The sequence below is a fragment of the Amphibalanus amphitrite genome, unplaced genomic scaffold (assembly GCF_019059575.1).
Source record: "Amphibalanus amphitrite isolate SeventyFive unplaced genomic scaffold, NRLGWU_Aamphi_draft 000428F_arrow, whole genome shotgun sequence".
NCBI lineage: Eukaryota > Metazoa > Arthropoda > Thecostraca > Balanomorpha > Balanidae > Amphibalanus > Amphibalanus amphitrite.
Genome location: NW_024881922.1, coordinates 513,137 through 537,500, shown reverse-complemented (window position 1 = coordinate 537,500; position 24,364 = coordinate 513,137). Strand labels below are relative to the sequence as shown.

General features: G+C 48.4%; 1 protein-coding gene across 1 annotated transcript; it reads left to right on the top strand.

The window, feature by feature from the left end:
- Positions 1–2,866: 2,866 nt before the first annotated feature.
- LOC122391276 (obscurin-like protein 1) lies at positions 2,867–21,773 on the top strand (the record flags this gene model as incomplete). Its single annotated transcript, XM_043385064.1, has 5 exons — positions 2,867–3,039; positions 11,479–11,683; positions 13,329–13,463; positions 15,536–15,703; positions 19,976–21,773. Coding segments are annotated over 5 exons (785 nt in total), but the record flags the coding sequence as incomplete, so codon positions are not given.
- Between the last annotated feature and the right edge of the window lie 2,591 nt (positions 21,774–24,364).

Genomic DNA, 24,364 nt, shown 5'->3' with positions numbered 1-24,364 from the left:
TTCATTTAAAGCTGCATTTTTCATTATGTGCTGAAATTATTATTTAACTTGCTCATCATGTTTATATTTTCTACTAACAATACCCCTTCAGTGGCCAAAGGCTTCCGATTTTCGAATTTCAAACGGCATTGTGCTTTGGTACAATTTTTCACAGCTATTTAAACAGATTTTCACGGAACTTTGTGTGCCTTTCATAGTTCAAGAGGCAAGCAGAAGAAAATTGTTATTGGCCCTGATTTCCTGAGCATTGGGCTTTCAAAACTCTGATCGAGCCGTTTTCAACACATTTTGGTGATCTATTGAATGTCCTTGCCACTTTCCGCAACGCTGTGTACTTTAGCGACCTCTGTGGAAGGGCATTCAGTTCCAACAGCCGCAAATCAAATCAGTGGGCCATTCACGGTCAATGATAGAGATGGTCTCTCTGAATTGGCGTCGAAGCTAAGATATCATGTTTTTGCAACATGAACTAAAGGCAAACACCAAGTGCATTATCAAGCCTGTCACACTGTGTACATTTCAGAGAAACTTTACAAAAAAGTTAGCAGAGTTTCCTTGACGTTAATGATTTTACCACGGCTTTGCATTCATTTCAGTAAATTTAATTCCAATATTCGAGATCTTGCTGACAACGTAAGCTGAATAGTTTGATTTTGAAGCAGCCTTAGACAGGCTTCATATGGTGTTCTGTTACCAAACTATTTGCATAATGTCCGCTGTAATTATCCCTCATCAAACCAGCACCAATTTCCTCGAAGCGGGTATGAAAACTTTAATCGGCTACTCGCTCTGTGCCATGAACGCTAACAATGACGGTACCCGCAGTTACGTAACCACGTCGTCATTTAGCGGCACGCTATACGACGGGGCCCCTGTTGCCTTCCGGCGTTGCGACCGGGCACGACCGACCACTGCGACCTACGTGACCCCGGACAGAGCAGCGTTCATTACAGGCGCGCCCAATATAACGGGATTACAGGCTAGTTAGGGCGATTAACTTTGCTTGCCGGCGTGCGACAAATGGAGGGCGAAAAGCCGCAGTGATGGCCGTGTTATCCGGCCCCGGGACTCGCTGTGGTGAGCTCACCCTCTCTACTGACCCTGCCCTCTGTGCTCGAGTGTATCCGCTGGTCATAAGCCAGCACGGTGAAATGTGTCATTATGCTTCATTAATGCTAAATTTCCAGTATCAGTCTTAATTTGGTAGTACGTTTTTTGTATCATAAGAAAATGTGTATAATGAATTTGATAGCATATTGTCGTCAAAATCAACTGGCTGCGAATTTGCAGACTGAATCATTCCCCCAATGTTCAACTCTGCCTTCTGCACGGCCGAGCAGTGCACTGGACCGGCAAGATGTGCGATTTGTTAGATTTACATTGAACAGCTAGCGAATAGTGTTTTACATATGCGTCGAGGATTTCATTTTTCTCGATGAAACTGGTCCCGGGAAAATGGAAAGCTGTCACTATGCTCATAAATGATATCTTATAGATGGAGATTGCCCGTTCGAATCATTCTCCAACAGCACAGCCAGCACAGCTATTCGCTAAACGTCATTGGCAATGGGGAATAAGCTAAAATTTGCTGTGACAAGGCCAATGACATTGTAAAGCAACTCATGATTTGCACGGCTAGTCCGTAGATTTTGACCCAGTTTGCATTTTATTACATGAAAATTTCATCTTAGCAAAGACCATAGATCATCATAGATCCTACGCTTGAGTTCATTGAAACGAAATGTGAGAGAATTTCGTGAAAGTTTGATTCACTTAGGTCTTAGATGAATGAAATGAAATACTATGAAATCTGAGCCATTTTCGTTCTTGAACTTCTCCCGTCCCTTCGGAGAAAACATTTCGAACCGCTTCAAGTTCTGATATCTTATTTCAAATTTTCAATTCATGAGCTTTTTCATCCCCCCGATGCAAGGCAATTCGTTCCAATATACTGTAATGTATGAACCTTATATTTTCACAGCTATTAGGCTCATAGTTGAGCTCCCTCGACCCAGGCACCGTTGCCACAAATTGTTGCCCTTGACCTGAACTAACTGATACCGAGAACCATAACCTCAGTGCTTCCTACCAATAACAGTTTGGGTCTTTTGACGAGGCAATCCGTCGGACGTCTTGTATGTCATGACGATTCGGGTTTCCATCACTAAACTTTGCCGAGTTTTATTTAGAATAATACCAGAACTGAATCACCTAAACATTGTGAGGTTACGATGGCCATTTCCCAGCTCACCGTACTGTTCAGGCCCCTGAACTCAAGACGACGGAGCGTTTTAGTTCCCGTTTAAGTCCCCGGATTATTGTCATCATTTCAACTACTAAACTCCAGTCTGCTGGCGGCCCAGTCCTTGAACTGGAACCGGTCTACTGCTCCAAACCCTGAGCTCAAATATTTGCCCGTGGTTCTGCTCCTGAATCCCCGCAACTAACCGCGACCTGCTCCTGGCCTATTTCAGGCTCTGACCATGCTACAGTCCCTGCAGCTGACGACCCCAACACCTGAATCCCCGTACTCTGACCGTCTCAGGCTTCAGCTCACAAAGTCCAGCTAGCAGTCGGCTCTAGCCCATGGCTTCCAATCCCCCTCCCAGCTCAATTAGCTGACCGCTCCAGCCCCCCGACTCCAGCCTGCTGACCGCTCCAGCCTCCTACTCCAGCCTGCTGACCGCTCCAGCCGCCCGACTCCAGCCTGCTGACCGCTCCAGCCCCCCCCCCCCCGACCCCAGTCTGCTGACCGCTCCAGCCGCCCGACTCCAGCCTGCTGACCGCTCCAGCTGCCCGACTCCAGCCTGCTGACCGCTCCAGCCACCCGACTCCAGTCTGCTGACCGTCTCTCTGCTCGTTCCAGGCTCTCCGTACATCCCGACGGCCGCTGAACCGCCGGGCCGGCCGCCCAATGAGACCTCGTCGCAGAGCCAGCTGCCCGAGTTCGTGACGTCACCCGAGGCCCGGGAGGTGACGAGTCGCACCAACCAGCCGGCGCACCTGCACTGCCAGGTGGCCAACCTGGGAGACAGATCGGTAAGCGTTCTACCCCAGCACCAGGTAACTGGGTGTAACATTTTCTGAGACACGGTTTACTTGTTTATTAAGTCTGACTGAACCTGTCTGTTATAACCAATCGTCTGCCTACACTCACGCGTCGCTTATACGACGTAGGTATCCTCATTTAGTCATTTGACTTTTTAACGGTTGAATAGATTCGAAATTTGATGTTTCGAATCGAAACGTTGGAAATAATCAGAGTAATTGAAAAGACATGAAAGTGCGCTAAACTCGCCGTATCGCCATGCTCAGGTAGGTGTGCGCTCCCTGAAGGTATGCACAGATACACTTAACCCGCGCCCCGCTGGGGGCAGAATCTGTCCCCCCTCCCGTTTTTCGCCAATAACTTCTAAACGCGTTACGCCAGCGACGTCAAACTTTCAGTACCTTATCATACATCAATTTGACACGTTCCCTGAAAATTTGAGCGAAATCCGTCGGAAAATTTTTGAGAAAATGACGTTTTAGTGACGTCATGTTCGCCATTTTCGCCTAAAAAATCGCAAAATTTCAAACGCCGCTAACATCTTCATTTTTAAAGGAATCAAGACGTAACAAAAAAAGTTATACGTGATTCTACTTTGTCTATCAAATGGCTATCTCGGTTTTTTTAAAATTTGGATTTTGGCCCAAAGTTTTTCAAAAAACCGACTTTTTTGGAAAAATAATTATAAAATCCAAAATTTTGACTGTATCGAAAAAATCGGAATATATGTCAGAGAAGTGGTCTATGTGCACCTACATACCAATTTTGAAAAGAATCGGTTCAAAAATGTGGGAGTTATTCAAAATTTTATGACGTCACGACACACAAAATTTTTGAAAAATGAATTTTTTGAAATTTCCAGACCTCGTACGGAAACAAACATAGCACCATTCGACTCGCCGTGAAAAACTGCATCAGATAAACACCTTTTTAGGCCTTAACAACCAACTTCAAAGTTTGACCTCACTTGACCTGACCTTGACCTGACCTCGACCTGAAATTCATCCAGAGGGGGTCCATATCACTAATTGAATGTGCCTATTGAATTCTATGAATAAAATGACCCATAAAACATGTGTCGCACATGCCCTTTTCTACATTTTGTTTTTGGTGACCTGATCTGACCTGACCTGACCTTGACCTTGACCTTTGAATGATATTGTATGCAACGAATATTGTCTTGGTAGCCTAAGAACACGTTTTGGGCAATCAGTCTCAGTCCATTCTTCGGCAATTACGGTGCAAGGCCGATACTGTAGAAACTTGCATTTTGTACCCTTGACCTGACCTTGACCTGACCTCTGACCTTTTTAAGCAAAAAAATTTGAGCTCTTAAGATTTGCCTCGTTGAGAGCTTTCGATTGCCGTTTTCCCCGTCTTTCTACGACCATCGGTTCGGAAGTTAGACAGGGGGGGGGGGCAGAATCTGCCCCCCCCCCCAGCAGGGCGCGTATGGCTGAATAGCCCAGCGGGGCGCGGGTTAATGACATTTTCGACATCTTCTTTTTTATTTGTTTTGCCACACATGCATGCAGACAGAATATTGGAATCCCTCTTCGTCATTGTCATATCTCCCCCTCAGTCGGAGCTCGGGTTTGAATGGCGAGTTCCGCGCGACATTATTGGCGATGGCGCTTCTGAGCCAGAACAGAGAGTGGCTTGAATGCAAATATCGGCAGAGCGATCTGTTTGTTTGCGCTGTTGGAGCGCTCCGTGACGATGGGGTGGGGCGGGGAGCAGGAGAGGGTGACAGCTACCGGCTACCGCGGCCGCGGCCGTCGCCCGGCGGCAGCAGAGATTAATGATGTCAATAATCAATCGGCCGTGCCATTTGCTCTGCTGCCACCGGGCCGTGTTCGCCCCCTCCCTCTCTCCCTCCACATGTGCCTCTGGCGGATGTTGTTTGGTGTTTCCCGTCCTCTCCTCGAGTATCTCAACTCTTCCACTCCCCGTCTCGGTCGGTGATTGCTCGCTGTTTTCCCACATCGGACATTGAGCAGCGCTTCTGAAAGGACGGAAAATAATCGCAACGAAAAGGAAATTAAATGGTAGAGAAAAGAACTGCAAAAATATAAAAAAACGTTAGGTTTAAATGCCTCTTTTATTTCCCATAACATATTTATTTTCTTCGGTCGACAAAAGATACTAGAAATAGCCAAGCATCTGTTCTACAAAGTTCAATAATAAAAAGTAACCCAGTACCAACACCATGAACATCCTTTGCTACAAAATGATCATAATAGGTACTCCTTTTGATCACGAATGACTGATTACCGAACGGCCCAGGTAACGGCCTCGGAGTGTCTCAAATGTCTCCTCATCCGACTGTTTGTTGAACCTCTCCCCGGCCTCTACTACATTCCCCCGACCCTCCTCAAACGCCCCTAGTCAGTCGTCTCGCTGCCAATGCCCTGGCCCGCCCAAGTCCCCGGGACCGGCTGCCACCGTCTCGGGGACACCGCGGCGCTCTCCGGCCGGACACTGCGACTGTCCGATCGGGCGTGTTTCCGGATGGGTAACAGGCTCGCAGGGAGGCCCGCTGGCACGGACACTGGCCCCGCGGGCGCAATTTGGCCGCGCACCCAACGAGGGCACTGATCGCTGCACCGATATGAGCTGCTGGGATCATCAGGGGCCGGCTCCTCGGCCCATCATAGACGAGAGGCCACTCGAAGCCTGATGGGAATGGTGACGATCAGAGGATCACTCAATCACCCGCCAATCTATTGTGACAAATGCCAGCCTCGGCCGGGCCTTTGGAAATGTGTTTACCCTCGGTTTGGCGGCATGGTGTTCACGGCTGTCATCGTAAATTGTGACCGTATTGCTTTCGATGTTAACCCTCGCCCGCACATGCCATTTTCCCATCCTAGAACGCACATGGGGGGGGGGGGTGGTTGCCACCCCCCCCCGCGCCGTTTCGTTCCTGTTGGAGATAGAGCTTAGCGGTAAAGACCAAAAAGATTCTTTGGGAAGAGACGAATCCAATGATACCCAGTTTTACCTTCTCAGGTCAGTCATTGACCTTCCAGGTCAGGTCAAACTAAAAAATGTTGCTGTTTTAGGTCACCGTTGGATATCAAGCGCGCTGCTTGTCATATACCGATGACGATGCCGTTTTCTGGTGCCAAGCCAGCTAGAACCTCTTTGTCACACTACCCGACCAGGTTTTTGCTGCTGAGGTCATCTCAGGTCAAGTTAGGTCAAGGTCAATAATATGTGTTTGTATGTCTGTGTGTGTCTGTGTGTATACTGATGTGTGCACCGATTGTTTATGTGTCCATATTACATGAAATCATGATCTGAGAAGCTTTTACCAAAAATGTAGTCAAAAAATTTCAAAAAAAGTAAATTCAGCTTGCCTAAAACGCAATTATCTTAGATGACCTAGGTTGACCTTGACCCTGACCTTGACCTCTGTACATCGTCGAACAACATGTTTCATGATAGGTGGGAGGTAAGATTGGCATAAAAGGCCGAAATCAAGGTGTTAAAAGCTCACAAGGCCCATAGCCAACGCAAGATGTTGAGAATTGGCCATTTGGGTTATGACATGACCTGAAAAACAAGGTCATATCTCCAAAACCAAAAACCACAGAAACTTGAAATTTTCAGTGGACATCAAGAAAGGATAGAGGAGCAGCTATACGAAAAATCAGCCTTCTAGCTCTAAAAATGTTGAGTGCAGAGCAGAAAGACTACCTGGGGGGGGGGGTGGCAACCACCCCCCCACCCCCCATGTGCGGGCGAGGGTTAAGATATGAACTTTATACAGGTGTATGTACGCCAGCTTAGATAATATGTTTCCCTTATAATGTGAATTGGACATCTCCAGATGCAATATTGTTAAAATCATTGTAGTATTGTATTACTTATTTTATTTTGATGTTTTTCTTGTCAATAACACTGGTAAAGTACCTATGCGAATTTGTACGTAATGCTTTAACGGTTCCATAGCTTCTTTTATGGGAACTAATGAGACACCACGAGTAAATTAGAATAATCACAATATTCCTTCAGCTGCTTTATTTGCAGCTTACAAATGCGTAATAATGTAAGCCGATAGGTACAAATAATGCTAATAAATAATGTGTTTGTGTAAGCCCTTTCACAAGACACCCTAAAGTGCACACCGCAGTACTTACAGTCACGGCCGCTTACGACACAGTTTGGGGCTAATTAAGAAAGGTTAACCCTAATTAGACATTAGACCGTGGTTTCAGCAATCTGGCTCCAGGGGTGAAGGCTGAAGTTCAACCTTGTTAGGAGAGGCGGCTGGGGAGTGGAATGAACTTATGCCACTTATTTATGATAACGCGAAAGCTTAAAAGCCAAGCTAAAAATATATGTGCTGCGTTTTACTGTTCATGTGAAAATGAGGTCAATTAAGCTGAATGTCTGACGACGGCATCATTTTTTTTTTCAATAAATATGCCGTCTGATGCTTTCTGAAAACTGACTATCTCGTTCCTCTCAAACGCGAAGCTAAAACTTGACTAGATGAAGAAGGAAGACAACGAAGTCTTGTGTTTGGTGTAGTTTTGACTACTAGGCCAGTTGATAAACATTTTGCAAAAAAAGTCGGTTATTTCAGTTGCATTCCGTAAGTATTATGAGAACGTGCCGGAAATGGTATTACAAAATTGCGGCGACTTCATAAAAGACGCTCGTAATTTCACCCCAACGGCACGTCTTATCCGACGAGTAAACATCGCAATATATCAGGTAGGTTTTCATTATGTGATAAAGACTATAACAAAGGGAAGTATTTATCAGAACACTGGACCTCATCAGCTCCTACACAGAGAAGAGATGGCTAGAGAGCAGTGGAGATGAGGTCAGCTATGGCTCCATGAAGGGACACTTGGATGAAATGGGATAGGGGGGCGGGTGAATAGATGTTGATATAATAGATGTTGATAGTTGATAGGGGGTTGAATCAAGAAATTGTAGGTACTTCTTCAATGCATGCTCTTCTCAGTGAAACCCTCGACTAACAGGGTAGCGCAGCTTAGAGCACGATAATTAGGTATCCATTTTAGATCATATACTTATAAAGGTTATAAGGAGAAGTTGGATGAAAGGTTAATGCAAGATTGGTAAATGTTCATCCAGACTAAAGGCCGCGCCAAATATTATTTCGTCGCCGTCAGACGAAAGGCTGTAGTCATTGTTCGACCCAGCCCCGAGAAGACGTCCCTTTATGAATAACCAGCCAAAGCAGCTGACAACTAAAATAGTTTTCCTTTCCACGTGTCTTCTTGCGTCGTGGGTCCAGCGAGCTGTGAAATATCCCAGCGGCCATCCGGATATCTATTTTGCGCTGGAGCCGTCTGGGCCCGCGATATGGGGAGGTGTCAGGTGACCTGTGTGACCCCATCACGCCCTGCGGCACAGACGGTGTAGAGCGCCCGAGGTCCCAGCAGCCCAGAGCCCCGTCTAGGGCGCTCTGAGACCCCATCAGCCGAGTCTAGGGCACTCTGACCCCCAATAGGGCACTCTGAGACCCCGTCGGCCGTGTCCACTGTCTAGGGCGCTCTGAGATCCAATCAACTCTGGCTAGGGCGGGCTGTGACCGACCCCATTCGCCGTGTCTCTGGGACCGTCTTACGCTCTGGCCGCTCTCCATGTGCCATCACTGACGAACAGATCGACCCTTCTCGCGCCCCTTCTGGAGACTACAGAGCCGCGATGTAAATTTGGTCGGGCCGTGTTGCGGCGAACAAACCCACTTAGACCGCGGCAGGGAGTTCATTAATTCTCCACAACTGGCCATCGCGGTATCGGCCGCCGGCGCCGGCTCCGCACAAATGCCATGCATTTAGGCAAATGGTCAGCTGGGGGATTTCAAATCGCCAGTGTGTCGTAGACTATCCGGATCAGCATGCTTCTTAGTGTCAAAGCTAAGGAGTTTGTGTTTCGTTTAAGTTTTAAGTTGGTCACATTACATATATCTGATGCAGTTTGTATTGGTTGATGTCAGCCTGGCAAAAGACGCACATAAGTTCCGCTGTTGTTATTGACTCCGCCCGTATCGAGCCGGAAATTGAACTGCATTGGTTTTGCCACTATCTTTGCCATAAGGGGCATTCCACGATAGATCGTACCAGGCCCGTCACCCTCATCTCTCAGATTTGAATGAAAATTGGTACCAGGGGCAATCATAGGCTCCAAAAACACCTGCCAAAATATCAGACTTCTCAGATGAAAACTTTTTGAGTTACATTGCATAATATTTTCTCAACTTCAGATTGTAAGGGTGAGTTTGATGAGCTATAACTCAAAAACGAGCTAAGCAAGCAACAAACGGTTAACAGTTTTGAACTAACGATGAATCAAAGATTAATACAGTATTTTTAAAATTGGAAAGAAAAGCTTTACATATTGAAAAAAGTCCTAATATTTTTTTTTAAATTGTCTATAATGGCCCTTGGGACCAAAATTTTTGCCATATCGTAGAAGAATAACCGTATGCTCACTATCTTTTAACAATCCAAAATTAGCCTAAAATGAATGAATATATTTCGGAAACGTTCCTTCTTCAGTTCAAAAGTTAACTATACAAAGCACAGAAATGTACAAATTATTGAACGTCACAAAAGCGCCGAATTAACTGATCCCACCAACGGATATTAATGACATTCTCGTGCCATATAAGTAGCACGGCCTCTTTTAAACAATGTAAGACTAAACTAACAGGCATACATAAGATAGCGTAACCGAATCTGTACAACTGTATGAGATCACTTTGACCCAACGAATTACTGTTCTAGTCATCTCACAAACAAACAATATAATTACAACCAACAAGCAATGTGTACACAACCAACTACTCAGTAGATCGATTGTCCAGCCAACAATTTAGCCATTCATCCTATTGTTCAATCCACTGGTTACCCCATTGCATTCAGTCAGGGAGTCGATAAACCTTCAAACATCCATTCAAACATTCAATCAACCATTCTATCATCCAATCAAGCATCCATTCAATCAACCAATCAACCATTCTATCATCCAATCAGGCATCCAATCAACCATTAAATCAATCATACCTGTGATCGTCCATTCAATCACCCTTTCAATCATCCATTCAATCAACCATTCAATATTCCATTTAATCATCCATATAATCATCCATTCAATGATTCATTAAGCATCGGCACTATTTTTTAAACATCAAACTAAGCATTTCAAAAGCCATAAAGATCAACCAGTCATGAGGCTATCCCAACATCTATGTCCTGGACATTATGAACCCTGGCCATTTCGAACACTGGACACATCGTGCCCTGGACATTATGAACCCTGGCCTCTTTGAATATACCCTATCTGCAGCCAGTTGGCCGCATTTGGACCATGCAATCCCTGGACATTATGAACTCTGGCCTATTCAAGGCACTGGCCATTTCGACACTGGGCATATCGTACCCTGGACATTATGAACCCTGGCCAGAATGAATGTTCCCCGCGGCGCTGGACAACAGCGCCGCCACAGAGATGGTTAACAGTCGGGTCAGGCCACGAAGCTGGGTGAATGAGATCATATTGCACATCATTCGATTCGCAAGGTCTTCCCGAGTCCATTGGCAGCTTTCCCGTCTCTCTAGCTCAATTTGATCGAGAGTTATTGACGAAAAACTCTTATGACCCTAGTGACGTACGAATGACGTCACGCAAGGTCAACAATGCAAAAGTGAGGCAAAAATGACTTCAATTGAACTTTCAGTAACCAGTGATGTCACTAGGCAGCTTTACCACACCATTTGTAGGCTCTCTTCCGAAATCACAATTCGAGACCATTACGGTGACGCAAAATAAGTACATTTATAGAACGAACACCTTCCTAATTTTTTGCATACTACTTAAAAATGATCCAAAAATGTTTTAAAGTAAATAAAAATTCAAAAAAATTTGGTCCCAAAGGCATAACAATGCAAATGAGAGGAAACTCGAGGTGTTATATATCAAAAATAGTATATATTTCAAAATTTTAAAAATGCTTATTATTCTTTGTTTCAATGCAAGTTCAATGCCGTATAGCATTTGGCATTTAGATTATCCGTCTTAGAGTTACAGCCCGCCAAACTTGGGGCTGCAACGCAAGATCCAAAACATGTTATACACTATAACTCAAAAACCACTCATCTGATAAGCCTGAAATTGTTACAGGAGGATTCAGAGCCCCTGATTACCCCTTAGACCAATTATCGTTAAAATCCGAGAGATGAGGGTGTCAAATTGGAAGAAAGTGGTACGATCTATCGTGGAATGCCCCATAATACACCGGCTGACCATTTAAGGGTGGAACCCACAATGCATTGGTCTGACCTCTACTGCAGGAGCGAACCGAGCACAGCGCGACCTTTGAGCCGGCGCGACCCACCCAAGGCGGTGTGAGGGTGCCCTCTGACCTCCCCCTCCACCCTCAGGTGTCGTGGCTGCGGGCGCGGGACCTGCACATCCTCACCACCGGCCTCTTCACCTTCACCACGGACAAGCGGTTCGTGGCGTTCAACACGGGCACGACGTGGACGCTGAAGCTGCTGGCGCCGCGGGTGAACGACTCGGGCGCCTACCTGTGCCAAGTCAGCACCGAGCCGCGCATCAGCCAGTCGTTCACGCTCATCGTCAAAGGTCAGCACGCCGCCGGATCTGACCGCGGGTCGGGGCTCTTTGATCGGCGGCTGCTGAACGTCGTGAATCAAGCCCATGCGAGAGAGCACGGTTATTGAGCTAATTTAGTTAGGGTCAGTGTGGGGGCTCAGATGAGTTAGTTGGAACTTCCTGCGCAAGATGGTATGATTGGTTTATAAAAGCACCTCGGAACCATAATTCGTTAGCAAATGTCAACCAGCTGCACTTTCACCTTAGGCATGCTCATAATTATTCCAATTTAAAATTGTATTTTACAGAAAATGAAAATTAAACGCAGCGTGACCTGATTTATACCCCTTCGTAGTTCATATAAAAGCGATCCGGTAAATCACACGGAGTCGCCTCTACCTGGTCGCCGCCACAAGTCGCCGGCTTTAACACCCCATTTGCCGTCCAATCAGGGCCGCGGGCGGCGGTGGCGGCGGCGGGGGCGCGGGCAGGGGCGGGGCGGCACTGACCGGTCAGCCGCGCTATCGGCGGCCCGCCTCTCTCTGCGCGGCGGCAGTTAGCCGGCCGCCGATGGCGCCGTTAGCGGTTCCGGCGAATTTCCCCGCCGGAAGCCGACGGTCGTCGTCGCACCTCCGCCAGATCGGCCGTCGATCGCGACGATCGACCCGTGTGCGTTACTAAATCTTTACATTCAAATCTGACGACGGAGTTAATAAGATGAGTGTTTTATGGGCCCGTTTCATTGGTATTACCATCACTATTGGTTCTTATCTGAAGCGCCAGTGGACGTGTAGGAGAATAGATTTGGCGACTTAATAGCGCAGTCAGGGTCACTTAAATAGAATCAACCCCGCTGAGTTGGGTGCCTATCTTGGGAGTGAAAAATTAAGCCGGAAATGGTGACATTACCAGTCATTATGCATACCACCTCGACACAGTACACCTATTAAGGCTATCTTTAGGCTTAAAGTGTCTCAAATCAAGTTTTTGACCACGTGATCATTTGGTCAAGGGCAAAATTAAGCTCAAATCAATCCTTACTACATTCATGCAATTATTGCAACAGTGCGTAGTCGAAAAGCCCATCGGCTAAAAATGCTGGTACAGGGACGTTTAATAAAAGCTCTAATAAAATATTAATTACGTCATCAGGTACCTATATCGTTAACTCAAGCAATCATGTATGCGCTATTTGTTCTCGAGTAGCATTTGATGACTTCAGTTAATGATCACTTGATCCGAAATCAATTTTTTTTTTTTTGGGGGGGGGGAAGTTACACACTCTAACATGTCAGTGATAATTGTTATGAACGCTAGTCGGGCAACTGAAAGCAATTTTTTACCGACACCTGCATTAAGTGATGATGGTCGATAAGCAGCAGTCAAGTTATTCTGACTCGTTACAAGACACTATTATTCACCTTTTTGTGGGCTTCTGTGCATGGACTCTAAGCTCTTTACTGTTCCATAAATTGTCACAGGAATAAATGTCACAATACAACTCTTTACTATGTTTTGTTACCTATGCACTTGTGACTTATACATAAACACCCAAACTCTTGTTACTGTAGTCAAGGGACTTCAAATTTCATCAAACGTACAAATGACTCACCGTAGGACTCATGACGCGACCGCTGCTGTGACTCACCGCCGGTCCTCTCGCTCCTTGTTTCAGAGTCTCGGGCCTACATCGCCAGCAACCGGGAGCTATTCGTCAAGGCGGGCAGCTCCATCAGCCTGTCGTGCACGCTGACACATAACATCAGCCAGCTGTACTGGCTGCACAACGGCTCAGTCATACACTACACCGGTGAGGGCTGGGGCGCGATCATACACTAACACCGGTGAGGGCTGTGGTCGGGCGGTACTGGCTGCACAACGGCTCAGTCATACACTACATCGGTGGCATAGGCGGCGGAACGGGGGGCACCGGGGCACCGTGCCCCCTTGATTTTGGCATTTCAACATTAGCCCTTTGGGCGTTGCATGAAAAGAATGGGACCAAAAGTCGGCAGTGCCTCCCCTTAATTGAAGGTGTTCCGCCGCTACTGACCGGTGAGGGCTGGGGCGGGCGCGGCCGGCCGGTGGGCGGATCGGCCTGTGTATCGGCAGAACATCCCCCGTGTCATTCAGTGCGATGGAACACACGACTCCTAGTTTGACTAAGCCGGAGCCGAGAGATCGGCTCACCAGGATCCTGCAGCCAAATCCATGGCCGGAAGCCAGCGTATGGTGCAGGGACTTAGCCTTAGCGGGCAGCACCATGGAAGCTGCAGGCAGGATGGCAGTGGCAGTGCGCAGCTCATGGTTCTTGAACAATGAACATCTTGCTGAAATAGAACATGGTCGATTGTCCCTGTCTGTACAACATAGCAATGGACAACAATACATCTTCCATTAAAGTAATAAATGCGTAGGTGTTAATACTTTTCAGGATGTCTCCTTTTATAGCGTAACATTTATGTATGTATGTACATATTTACGTACCTCCACAAATTGTATGTAGCAGGATTAAGCGTTTCTTTCCGTGGAACGGCTTACACTCTGGAAGCGGACAATGTCACAATAGCACCATCAACACCGCGTATATATGGGAAGACACCGGAACCGACCAATCAAGCATAATGATGTGACCTCTCGACCGACGCGGAAATTGCTCTCATGAGAATAGCCGGCCGCGCTACCCGGCTCCGCCAGACCCTGGATATTACCAGCTGCAGCGTCTGCGTACACTACGAACGGCACCGTACATCGATATTTCCTTTTTGCTTATCCCTATATTAATATATGCAACAATGTAATAAGACCTTACTACGAGTAAGTTCATAGTAGTTATTACGCATGCATTGGAGCTTGAAAGCATACATTTTTCACATTTGTGCGTCATCCACGCGTGGTGTAAAAAGTGTTAGCTTGTTTGTGACATGTTGTTGCGTCACTGTGTTATTGGTCAATCGTTGTGTGTACTGCAGTGTCACGCAGCCTGCGGGCAGTTCCCGCGCTCGGCCCGCTCGCTCGATATGTGTTGCCAGCCGAGGGGGGGGGGGAGGGGGCGATGGGGGGGGGGGCTGGGGCAGTAAACAGAGCTGATAACATCGGCAGTCGAGGCAGCTGCTCGCGTCACAGCGGAGAAAAGTTCTGCTCCAAAATTCAGTCGATAGAGCTAAATTAAATTAGTTTCCCTTGGAGGATAGTTTTTTACCGTGCGGGAGTCCTGCATACCTTGACGATACGCCTCAATCTAAGGCACGAAACGAAACAAAAGCAAAGCGCTTCACCGAAAACTGCACACAACATATTTGAGCTACGCTAGCAGGGACCTTCTGCTAAAGGGCAAAAATGCATTCCATCTAAACCCAATACATTCTGCACTGATAGTGCATTTTCAAATATGCGTTGATTTAGAGAAACAAAAACTCCTGACGGGGAAACCCTGAGACTTGAGAGCAGCACTTGTCTTCTTAGTGTCTGAAAGCCAGATGAGACGGTTCCTGCAGGTCTATGGGCCGCAGACACTGGCACTTGACGCGCAACTTGGAATGACTTTGACACGTGAAGTTTTCTTGAGCTCTTCAAACACTAATATTTAGATGACATCTACGAACATCATGCCGGCTTGCTTAGGATTTCACCCCATTTTCTAACTTCGTCCTGTCAGTTCTATAAGTTTTAACTTCCGATCCTCTGGCCGGTGTTTGTACCGTGTGCCCCGCCCCCTCTGACCGGTGTTTGTACCGTGTGCCCCGCCCCCTCTGACCGGTGTTTGTGCCGTGTGCCCCGTCTCCTCTGTTTAGTGTTTGTACCGTGTGTTCAGCCTCCTCTGACCGTTGTTTGTACCGTGTGCTGTGTCTCCTCTGACCACTGTTTGTACCGTGTGCCCAGCCTGGTCCCAGGAGGACCAGCCGGTGGGTCTGGGTCGGGTGGTGGCCACCACAGCCGGCCGCACCAGCAGCCTGCTCGTCTCTCGGGCCGGCCTCACCGACTCTGGCCAGTATACGTGTCAGCCCACAGACGCCGAGGCCGACCACGTGATGGTGCACGTGCTGACAGGTCAGTGCCGTGTCAGAGGTCACCTGTGGGTCACGTTCTAATAGCGGTGCATCCTGTGGCATGTTGCGATTACGATATACACGCGTCAATATAGCTTATATGGGGCACGCCACTTACGAGGAGCTGAGTACAGGCCTGGGACGTTTTTGAGCGTTTTAAGAATGGTAATTGGTATGGCTCTTGAAGAATCAATGAACCATGAAGCTATGATGGTTACATTTTAACCGACTTAAATTAAAATTGAGGCTTCCAAATTTAAGTTCCAATTCGAACGCAATACTCACCATTTGCCCTTATTCATTGTTGCCAAACCATACAGTTTCCTTTCCGAAAAGCTACGAGTCTGTTTATGATTACGACAATTATATAAGCCATTTAAAACAGTGCCATTCGATATCGTTCAGTACATTTATATCAGAATCATTATTAAAGGCCTGAAGCTCAGTTTGGAGAAATGCGTTACGATCCTTTCAAACTCCAAACGAGAGCGGTACGTCTCACTCAGCGGAAATAAAACGTGCTCCGAAAGTAATTTGACGCAGAGAAATCGGAGCGGTGTCAATTAGGTGAGGCGGCCGGAGCGCAGTACGCATTATTTCTCCGAGCGGCCGAAATAAATGACGCTCTCGCCCGGTGGTCTCTGGAGGAGACGGCAATCTGAACGGACGATCGGTCGGAGGTCCGCGACCGCGCGCACGCCGCTTCACTGTCGCTCGACTATCGCTCGGACCACGCTTAGCTGTCGCTCAACTGTCGCTCAACTGTCGCTCACACGCCGCTCAGCTGTCGCTCGCACGGCGCTCAACTGTTGCTCCCGCCTTGCTTCTAAAGCGCCCCTGCTGCGCTGTATGTCGTTCCGCAGTCTACACCGCTCCTATAGGCTATATGCATGTGCAAGTGCATCGCTCCCATGCACCTCCTGTCTGTGTCCCTATGTATATGCACAGTTCCGTGAGGTGCCAGCCGTGCATGAAGCCAGCCGTCTTACAACGTCAAGATGCAATGCTCTCTCTGGCACTTCAAGTTTATATTCTTTGGATGTTTTCTACGGTTTCCTTCAAACAGATGGGGTTCCCCATCGTCTCTTGGGGGCTCTCTGAAACTACACGCGATTACCTACGATTCCCAGAAGCTCAATAGGTGGCAGGTGCTCTGTGAGTTACCATGTATCGGTACCTACGTCCTTGTTGATAGTGCGATTTTGTGCGGCTCCGCGACACCCCGCTCCCCGCCGGGTCCGTGCTTCCACACACGCACACCGTCTCCTCCATCCTTTCCGGGCACCAGGTTTTACCGCACGGAAGAAAACGAGCACCACTCTGTCAGACCGGGACCATTTCGGTGAGACTCTCTGCGAGAACGACAGAAGCGGCGGCGGCGAGCTCTAATTTCGAGCATAGCCGGGCCATTAGTGTGATTCATGACGGCTAAACGGTCGGCTCGTTCCCACTCGTGTATCTGAGCGGCCGCATTCAGGACATCAGCACGCCGTGACCAGGGCCGCTCGTCTGCCCGGCGACACGGGGACGGGCTCCTTCTGGCCGCCCCCGCGGGCCTGCACACGTCCCCGCCACCCGGCAGAGCCGGACGGTTATCACGGACACTGCTCGACGGTGTTGAGCCCAACACATTGTTAATCTCCACCAAACTCGACTTTGCCACCGATTTCGTTCGTGATAAAGCACCGGCGTCACCGACCCAAGTTTGCCTGCATCTGGCGACTATAAGTTGGTCTGTGGACCGGGCTGGAGCTGCTGCTGAGGACAAAACTCGCCGTCGTCCCGGCCTGGGAGCCTCACCAGCCGGCTTACCAGGCCCTGACGCCAGTACCAACTTGTATTGATCACGTACTTTGACTGGCAGTGAACATGAAAAGCGGAGCTGGCGACCCGTTAGGAGGATGGCCGGGCGGGGATCGGACCCAGCGGCCGGCTGATGTCAGATGACCGCCGTCCCGACCGTCGCTCTCCGGCCATATCGCGGCTCTATACGGTGGATGCAATGGAGTGGCTATTTTCTGTTTAATGGAGCTTAACCCGCGCCCTGCTGGGGGGGGGGGGGTGTTTGAACACCCCCCCCCCCTGTGGTTTTTCGCGAATATCTCAAAAACGGCGGCGCGGAGCGCCGCCGTTTTTGGTACACCTTATCATACATCAATTCTACACATGTTGTGAAAATTTCAGACCAAGGTCATTCAAGGTCAGGTCACCAGGTCACTCGAAGTGACCTCACCTCATAAAAAGTTTCAATGTCTGTCATAGCTACACCGAGTGACCGATCGCTTTGAAACTTTCAGCGATTGCTAAGAGCATTAGCATGTACAAAATGTATATCTCAGAATTTTGATATCGATGACCTAAGGTCAGGTCAATTTTGCGACCTCACCATTATAAGTCAATGGGAGAAAATTGAAATGCGCCTGTTTTGGACGAAAGACATTATAAACACTCCCAAACACTGAATTACAAGTGGTTTAGACACACTGAACATGAAAATGGTGTCTGTGACCCCTATTTATGCCCTGAGGTCATCTTAGGTCACGAATGGTATCTAACAGTTTTTCGCAAATAACTTTTGATAGAGGCATGCTAGAGCGATGAAAACGCCTTAGATGTGTTCAGCTCGACGATACGGATCGACTGATATGCAACATGACCCTTTCCGGTCAGGTCATGACCTTGACCTGAGGTCAAATTTTCAAGTTGACCTTTCAAGGTCAAATTATAGTTCGTTCGATGCGTCTTGACGAGAGGAACACGATGCCGGTAAAAGTAAGCTCGCACAATGCTTGGGTCAAAAGTTATTGCAGAAAAACTGTTTCCGAAAAAATCGGCTATTTTTGCAGTTTTTGCCCCCTGCAGGCAAAACCGTTGACGTTAGGTCAAATCTGAGAAAATCACTCAGAAAGGGCGTTAATAGGGCTATCGAATGCGCTTTTCCGCGGCGCTGTAGCTCTATTGGTTCCCGAGTTATGCGTTGGCTTCTTGGAAATTTTCGACATTCGACCTGGAAATCGGCGAAAATTTGCCTTCAATGACCTCTGGTGACCTGACCTTTGACCTGACCAAAAAATTGACCGAAGTGATTTCCTCATTATTTTTGACGCTCTTTCGAACGCCGCCTTCCGCGTATCGCTACGTGGCCCAGGAGCCGAGTTAGAAGGGGGGGGGGGTGTTCAAACACCCCCCCCCCCCCCAGCAGGGCGTGGAAATCCAGGACCCCCAGCCGGGCGCGGGTTAAACTTAGGGCTATAAATATGCATTACGTGTCTTTTATTGAGTGACCGGCCCGAGGATGCATGGAAGAAACCGAGCTAAGGTACACTGGTTAGTTTGGAACAGCGGACGTTTTAATATCGTTTCTGAGATGAAGATAAAGTGTCCGAGTTTCAGGCCTACAGACTACAGGGATCGCGCGCCGTCCATTTAATAATGCCGCCGCTGCTCGCGAAGCCCAGACTAAAAACAAATTTCAGAGATATACTGTTCACTGTGTAAGTAGCTGTTAATATTCTCTGAAAATCCTTCATCCAAATATGCTACAATTTATTTGAAGCATCCAAGCCAACCTAATTTCAATGCGGATACATCTCTGATTTGGGCGGCAATAAATTTGTAGCCAATAAAACCGGATGACTTCTGACAAATGTCTTTATTATTCGTGCCCTTTCCTAGAACGGTGGATATCTCTCGTCTGCAGCCAACGGCTTGGTCCACTTTTGCTGACAGCCATGCAAAGAAATATTGAACGGCCTTTGGGTGAAGATGCAGTCAAAAATCGTTCTGACATAAGGAGGTGGTTAAGTGCAGCTGGTGTGTTTTGACTTATTTATACCATCTGTATCACCTAAACTAACGCTTTCCTTGAAATATGCCTCGATGTTTGCCCTCTAAGTATGGCCATGAAGTCTGAGCTGACCTCTGACCCGAAAACCGAGAGTTCTTACATTAGTCCACATGACCTCTGACCTGAACCATCCTGAACTTTGACCTGAAGCACCTTGACCTCTGACCTCAATCACCCTGACCTCTGACCTTTGTGCCTTGACCTCTGATCTGAGCCACCCTGACCCCTGACCTGAGCACACCATGACCTCTGACCTAAACCGCCATGACCTCTGATCTGAGCCACCCTGACCTCTGACCTGAGCCACCCTGACCTCTGACCTGAGCCGCCCTGACCACTAACCTGTACCACCCCGACCTCTGACCTGAACCGCCCTGACCTCTGACCTGAGCTCACCCTGACCTCTGACTGCGTGTTGTGCGGCAGGAGAACACCCGGCGGCCATGCAGCACGGCTCTGCGAGTCCGGCGCGCTCAGCGGTCTTACTGACGTCAGCCCTACTGATGACGACTGCCGTCTGCGTCAGATGATAACCAGTCGCATCAGCCGACCCCTGGCCGGTCGGAGGTGTGCGGAACTCAGTGACACCCGGCGGAACTGAGCGGCGGCCGCCGGGATCAGCCCTGAACTACTTGACGCCCCCCATGAGGGAGGGAGGGGAAGTCGCAGCAAGTGCTTCTGGGCGGAGAACTTCGGAGTGTGCCCGGTGACCGAGTGAACTTGGCGACATACCTCGCCGGCAATGGGAGCCAAAACAGGCGCTGAGCTGGCCGCGCGGCCGCGCCGCTGCAGGATACCTTGTGACATGCCGGGTGGGCGAGCCGCTTCCATCGAGTGGCGGAAGTTGAGCGGTGCCGGGTCCTTGGACAGACAGACGGCGGCCCGCCAGCGCGCCCCCGGGCCCCGGCCGCACAGTGTCACAGTGTCACAGTGCCACAGTGTCACAGTGTTTGTGTCACAGTGTCACAGTGTTTGTGTCACAGTGTCACACCCAGTGATGTCACAGGACCCGCTGGCCCTGTTCTGGTGACGTCAGATGACGTGACGTCAGAGCTTTGATGTGACTGTCACCGTGTTGTGATGTGAGCCAAGTGTTATCACGTCAACAGCAGCGTCTGAGTGTCCTGGGGTCTTAGAAAGGAGCCATAACCTGTTGATGAGGTAGCGGGTTCGCAGGCCGCTGTTTGTTGTAGAGTCTGCTCGGCTACCCGATGAGACAGCCATTACGGAAAGCCGTGTGTGCTCTCGATCACAGTTTTTCAGGTGATCTGCTGTTGATGATCAGCAATGTTGATGGGGTACTGATGCTTGGATGTTTTTGAACGCAAATGGTTCAATGACGTCTGTAAGTGGTGCCAAAGTCGAAGACATTTCTGTACTGAAGTTTGTCATTTATGAAGTTATTATCCTATTTTAACTCATACCAACCTGTTATATCAACTGGGCATCATATTTACATACTTAACTATAACATCTTCGGAGTATTCGCTAATTGTTATCTTTACAATCGTCGCAAAATCGTTAATCGTTAATCGCTAGTCTTTAAATCGTTAGTAAGTAAGAGTTAGACACATTTTTGCATATTCGTCTTTCGCACTTACTAACGATTTAACGAATGACGACTAGCAATTAACGATGAACGATTTTAAGAAGATTGTATGGTAACGATTAACGAAAGGTCTTTGCTGCCTTCATACTTTCATCTTAGGAATATGCTAGGCATATTATATTTGCCGCCTCTGTGCGTTAACCAATTATGAGAAGATCTTGCCTGACATTTTTTTAAAGCTTTTTTATTTATTTATGTCACCGATGTGAAATGTTCGTTGATGCTAGTCAGCAATGCCCCCGCATTTTTTACCGTTTCGCTTTCATTGCGGGCTAGATTTAGGCGAACGTTTCACAGTGACGTCATGTCATAAGCAGAGGAGAGGTGCGAAAAGAGCAATGATTGGATGCGACAACCGTCGTAGACATTTAACTTTGGAGAACATGCTACACACCATTATAGGATCATTGACCCAACCATTATAGGGATCAGTGCCCTCTGTGAGCTGCATGACCGGTATTGGGGGCAGTGTTTTCCTTAGGCTATCATGTATGAGCAGCTCTATGAGTGTGAGTAACTGAGCACGTCGCTAAAAATGTGCTGCTTCGCGTGAACTGTCGAAGTGCAACATCATGTCTGTCGTGTTTGCATTGAAAATAAACCTTTTGCAAATAATGCTATGGAAACAAATCAGGCAATTCAATATCGACATATTTTTTTCTTCTCTCTCTCTCTCTCTCTCTCTCTCTCTCTCTCTCTCTCTCTCTCTCTCTCTCTCTCTCTCTCTCTCTCTCTCCCTTCCAAACATTGATTATTTTACGACTTTTTCCATGAGATGAGGTAATGTAAAACGCGGGGTGATTAATTGTGATTTAAAATGTTCAATGGGGTGCATTTTTTAAGACCGAAAATATGTTCTATGGTACTGCACCTATGTATTTTTCTTGAACTATTTGCTGATCAGCTTTATCTAAAAATTCAGAGAAGATCAGAATTTCATACACCGAATCCTGAAGATCCATAACTTGTAACCCAGCTTTTAGAATTCAATGCAAGCTTAAATTATGGATTCCTCGAAATCTGGAACTCTGGCAAAAGTCTGACCATACGCGTTACCCACGTAGAATAAATCCAAATCTCACACACAGCCGCTCGAATGATAAGCAATATTTCATCGTATCCTCCGAATATTGTAAATGATAGTCGTACAACTGCAGAGCCATGAGCGCGTCTGCGCCAACAGCTGCGTCGCTTCTATTCGTGGCCTCAAAAGGCTGCTCTCAGAATGGTGCCATCTATCTAATGACGTATGACGATGATGTCGGGGCTGCGCTCCATTTTTAATCCTGACAGCGCGACTGGAGAGGCGGGTGTTGGACGACGGCCGGCCGGCTCCGGCCGCGTCAGTGCCGCCGCCGGGGGCCGTGTCACCAAACGAGGCCAGCTAACGAGCCGGCAGAGCGAGCAGATTCCACTATGTATCAGTTTTATCCCAGCAAAGTTGAAATTTGATATAAACTCATTGCCATATTTTATTGACTTGGCACTTTCTCAATAAAATAGGTAGCAGTGTCTACTTTCCACCTTTTAAGTGTTTCCTCAATCTCATTTCAATCTCGCCTCAGTCGGCTATAGTGCAGTCTCAAAACCGTCCCAGCATAGCTGACGCTGTAACCCATTCTCAATTCTGTCTCAATGTGTGCCGCCTCAGTTTTGTTTTAGTCTCGACCGCAATTCATCTCGTCCGGACGACAATCCGTGCCCGTCAGCCATGTCCCGCCGCTGCTGAGCCGTCTCGCTACATCCAGCCTCAGGCTGCCGCTCAGTAACGAGGCTCCGCCAGCCGTGTGCGGCGTGCGCGTCCTCAGAGAGGTGTTCATTGAGCCGGTGATCTCAGCGGCTCGGCCGGACAGGGGGATTATCTGACAGTGCCTTAGGGCGCACCTGAGCTGACCACTGAGGGAGACCGGGTCATCGACCTTGACCTCTGACCCTGACCGCGGCGGCCGTAGAGGGCTCGTTGTCACGGAGGCGGCCGACTCGCTGACGGAGCCTCCAGATTCGATAGCCCCCGGCGGCACGGCAGTCGACGGCGACCGCCTCAACGAGATGGACCGTGGGCGGACAGCGGGATCGACCGTCCGGTGGCGGCACAGCGGCTGACCGGGACACTACAGATGACCTGGGACGCTACAGCCGACCCGGACACTATAACTGACCCCGGACACTACAGCTGGCCCGGACACTTGCATCTCACCCTGACTCTACAGCTGACCCGGACACTACAGTTGATCCTGGGTACTACAGCTAATCGGGACATTGTAGCTGACCCCCGACACTACAGCTGACCCCGGACGCTACAGCTGAGACCCGATACTACAGTTGACCCGGGCACTATAGCTAATCCTTTGTACCACAGCTGACCGGGACACTATAGCTTATCCTGAGCATTATACTGATCCTGGCCATTATAGCTCATTCCGGACGCTACAGCTGAGCTCGGACACCACTATTGGCAACGGACACCTATACAGCTGACCCAGGCACTAGAGCTGATCCAGGCACTACAATTAACCCCGGTCACTACATACAGCTGACACAGGCACTACAGTTGACACAGGCACTACAGCTGACCTGGGACACATCTGACCCTGGGGAGTGGACACTCAAGTTGACCCCGGACACTACAGCCGACCCACTGATCTGCAGGTACTATATAACTGACCCCAGGCACTACAGCCATGGCTGACCCCGGAGGCCCGCACACTCCACAGCTGACCTCGGTCGCTACAGCTGACACCAGACACTATAGCCGACACCACTCTGACCCGGCACTACAGCTGACTGACCTGCGGACACTATACAGCTGACCGGGACACTACAACTAACTGAACCCGGACACTACAGCTGACCCCGGACGCCTTAAGTTGACCTCAGGGCACTTCAGCTGAGTTGGCCATCACCCTCCCTCATTTTAATTCAATTAAAGAAGCCAAAGTGTCACCTTTTGTGCGTTAAACTAAACGGGCCAAGATAAGTTTCAAGTGAATTGTGGCAGCCTCAGACAAGTAGAACTTTCAGCTTGAATGACCTTTTCTGGAGTTAGTAGATGATTCCATTTGAAAACTTCGTCTCACCAATGTCCGTAAAGGTGTGTGCGATGTCATATTTAATTCGGCAGCAATCGAACATGGGCTGACATCGCGCGCTCGTACGCACGTCTAGCGCACATACATACTTCGTCACAGTTCTCTGAGCTGTCACGT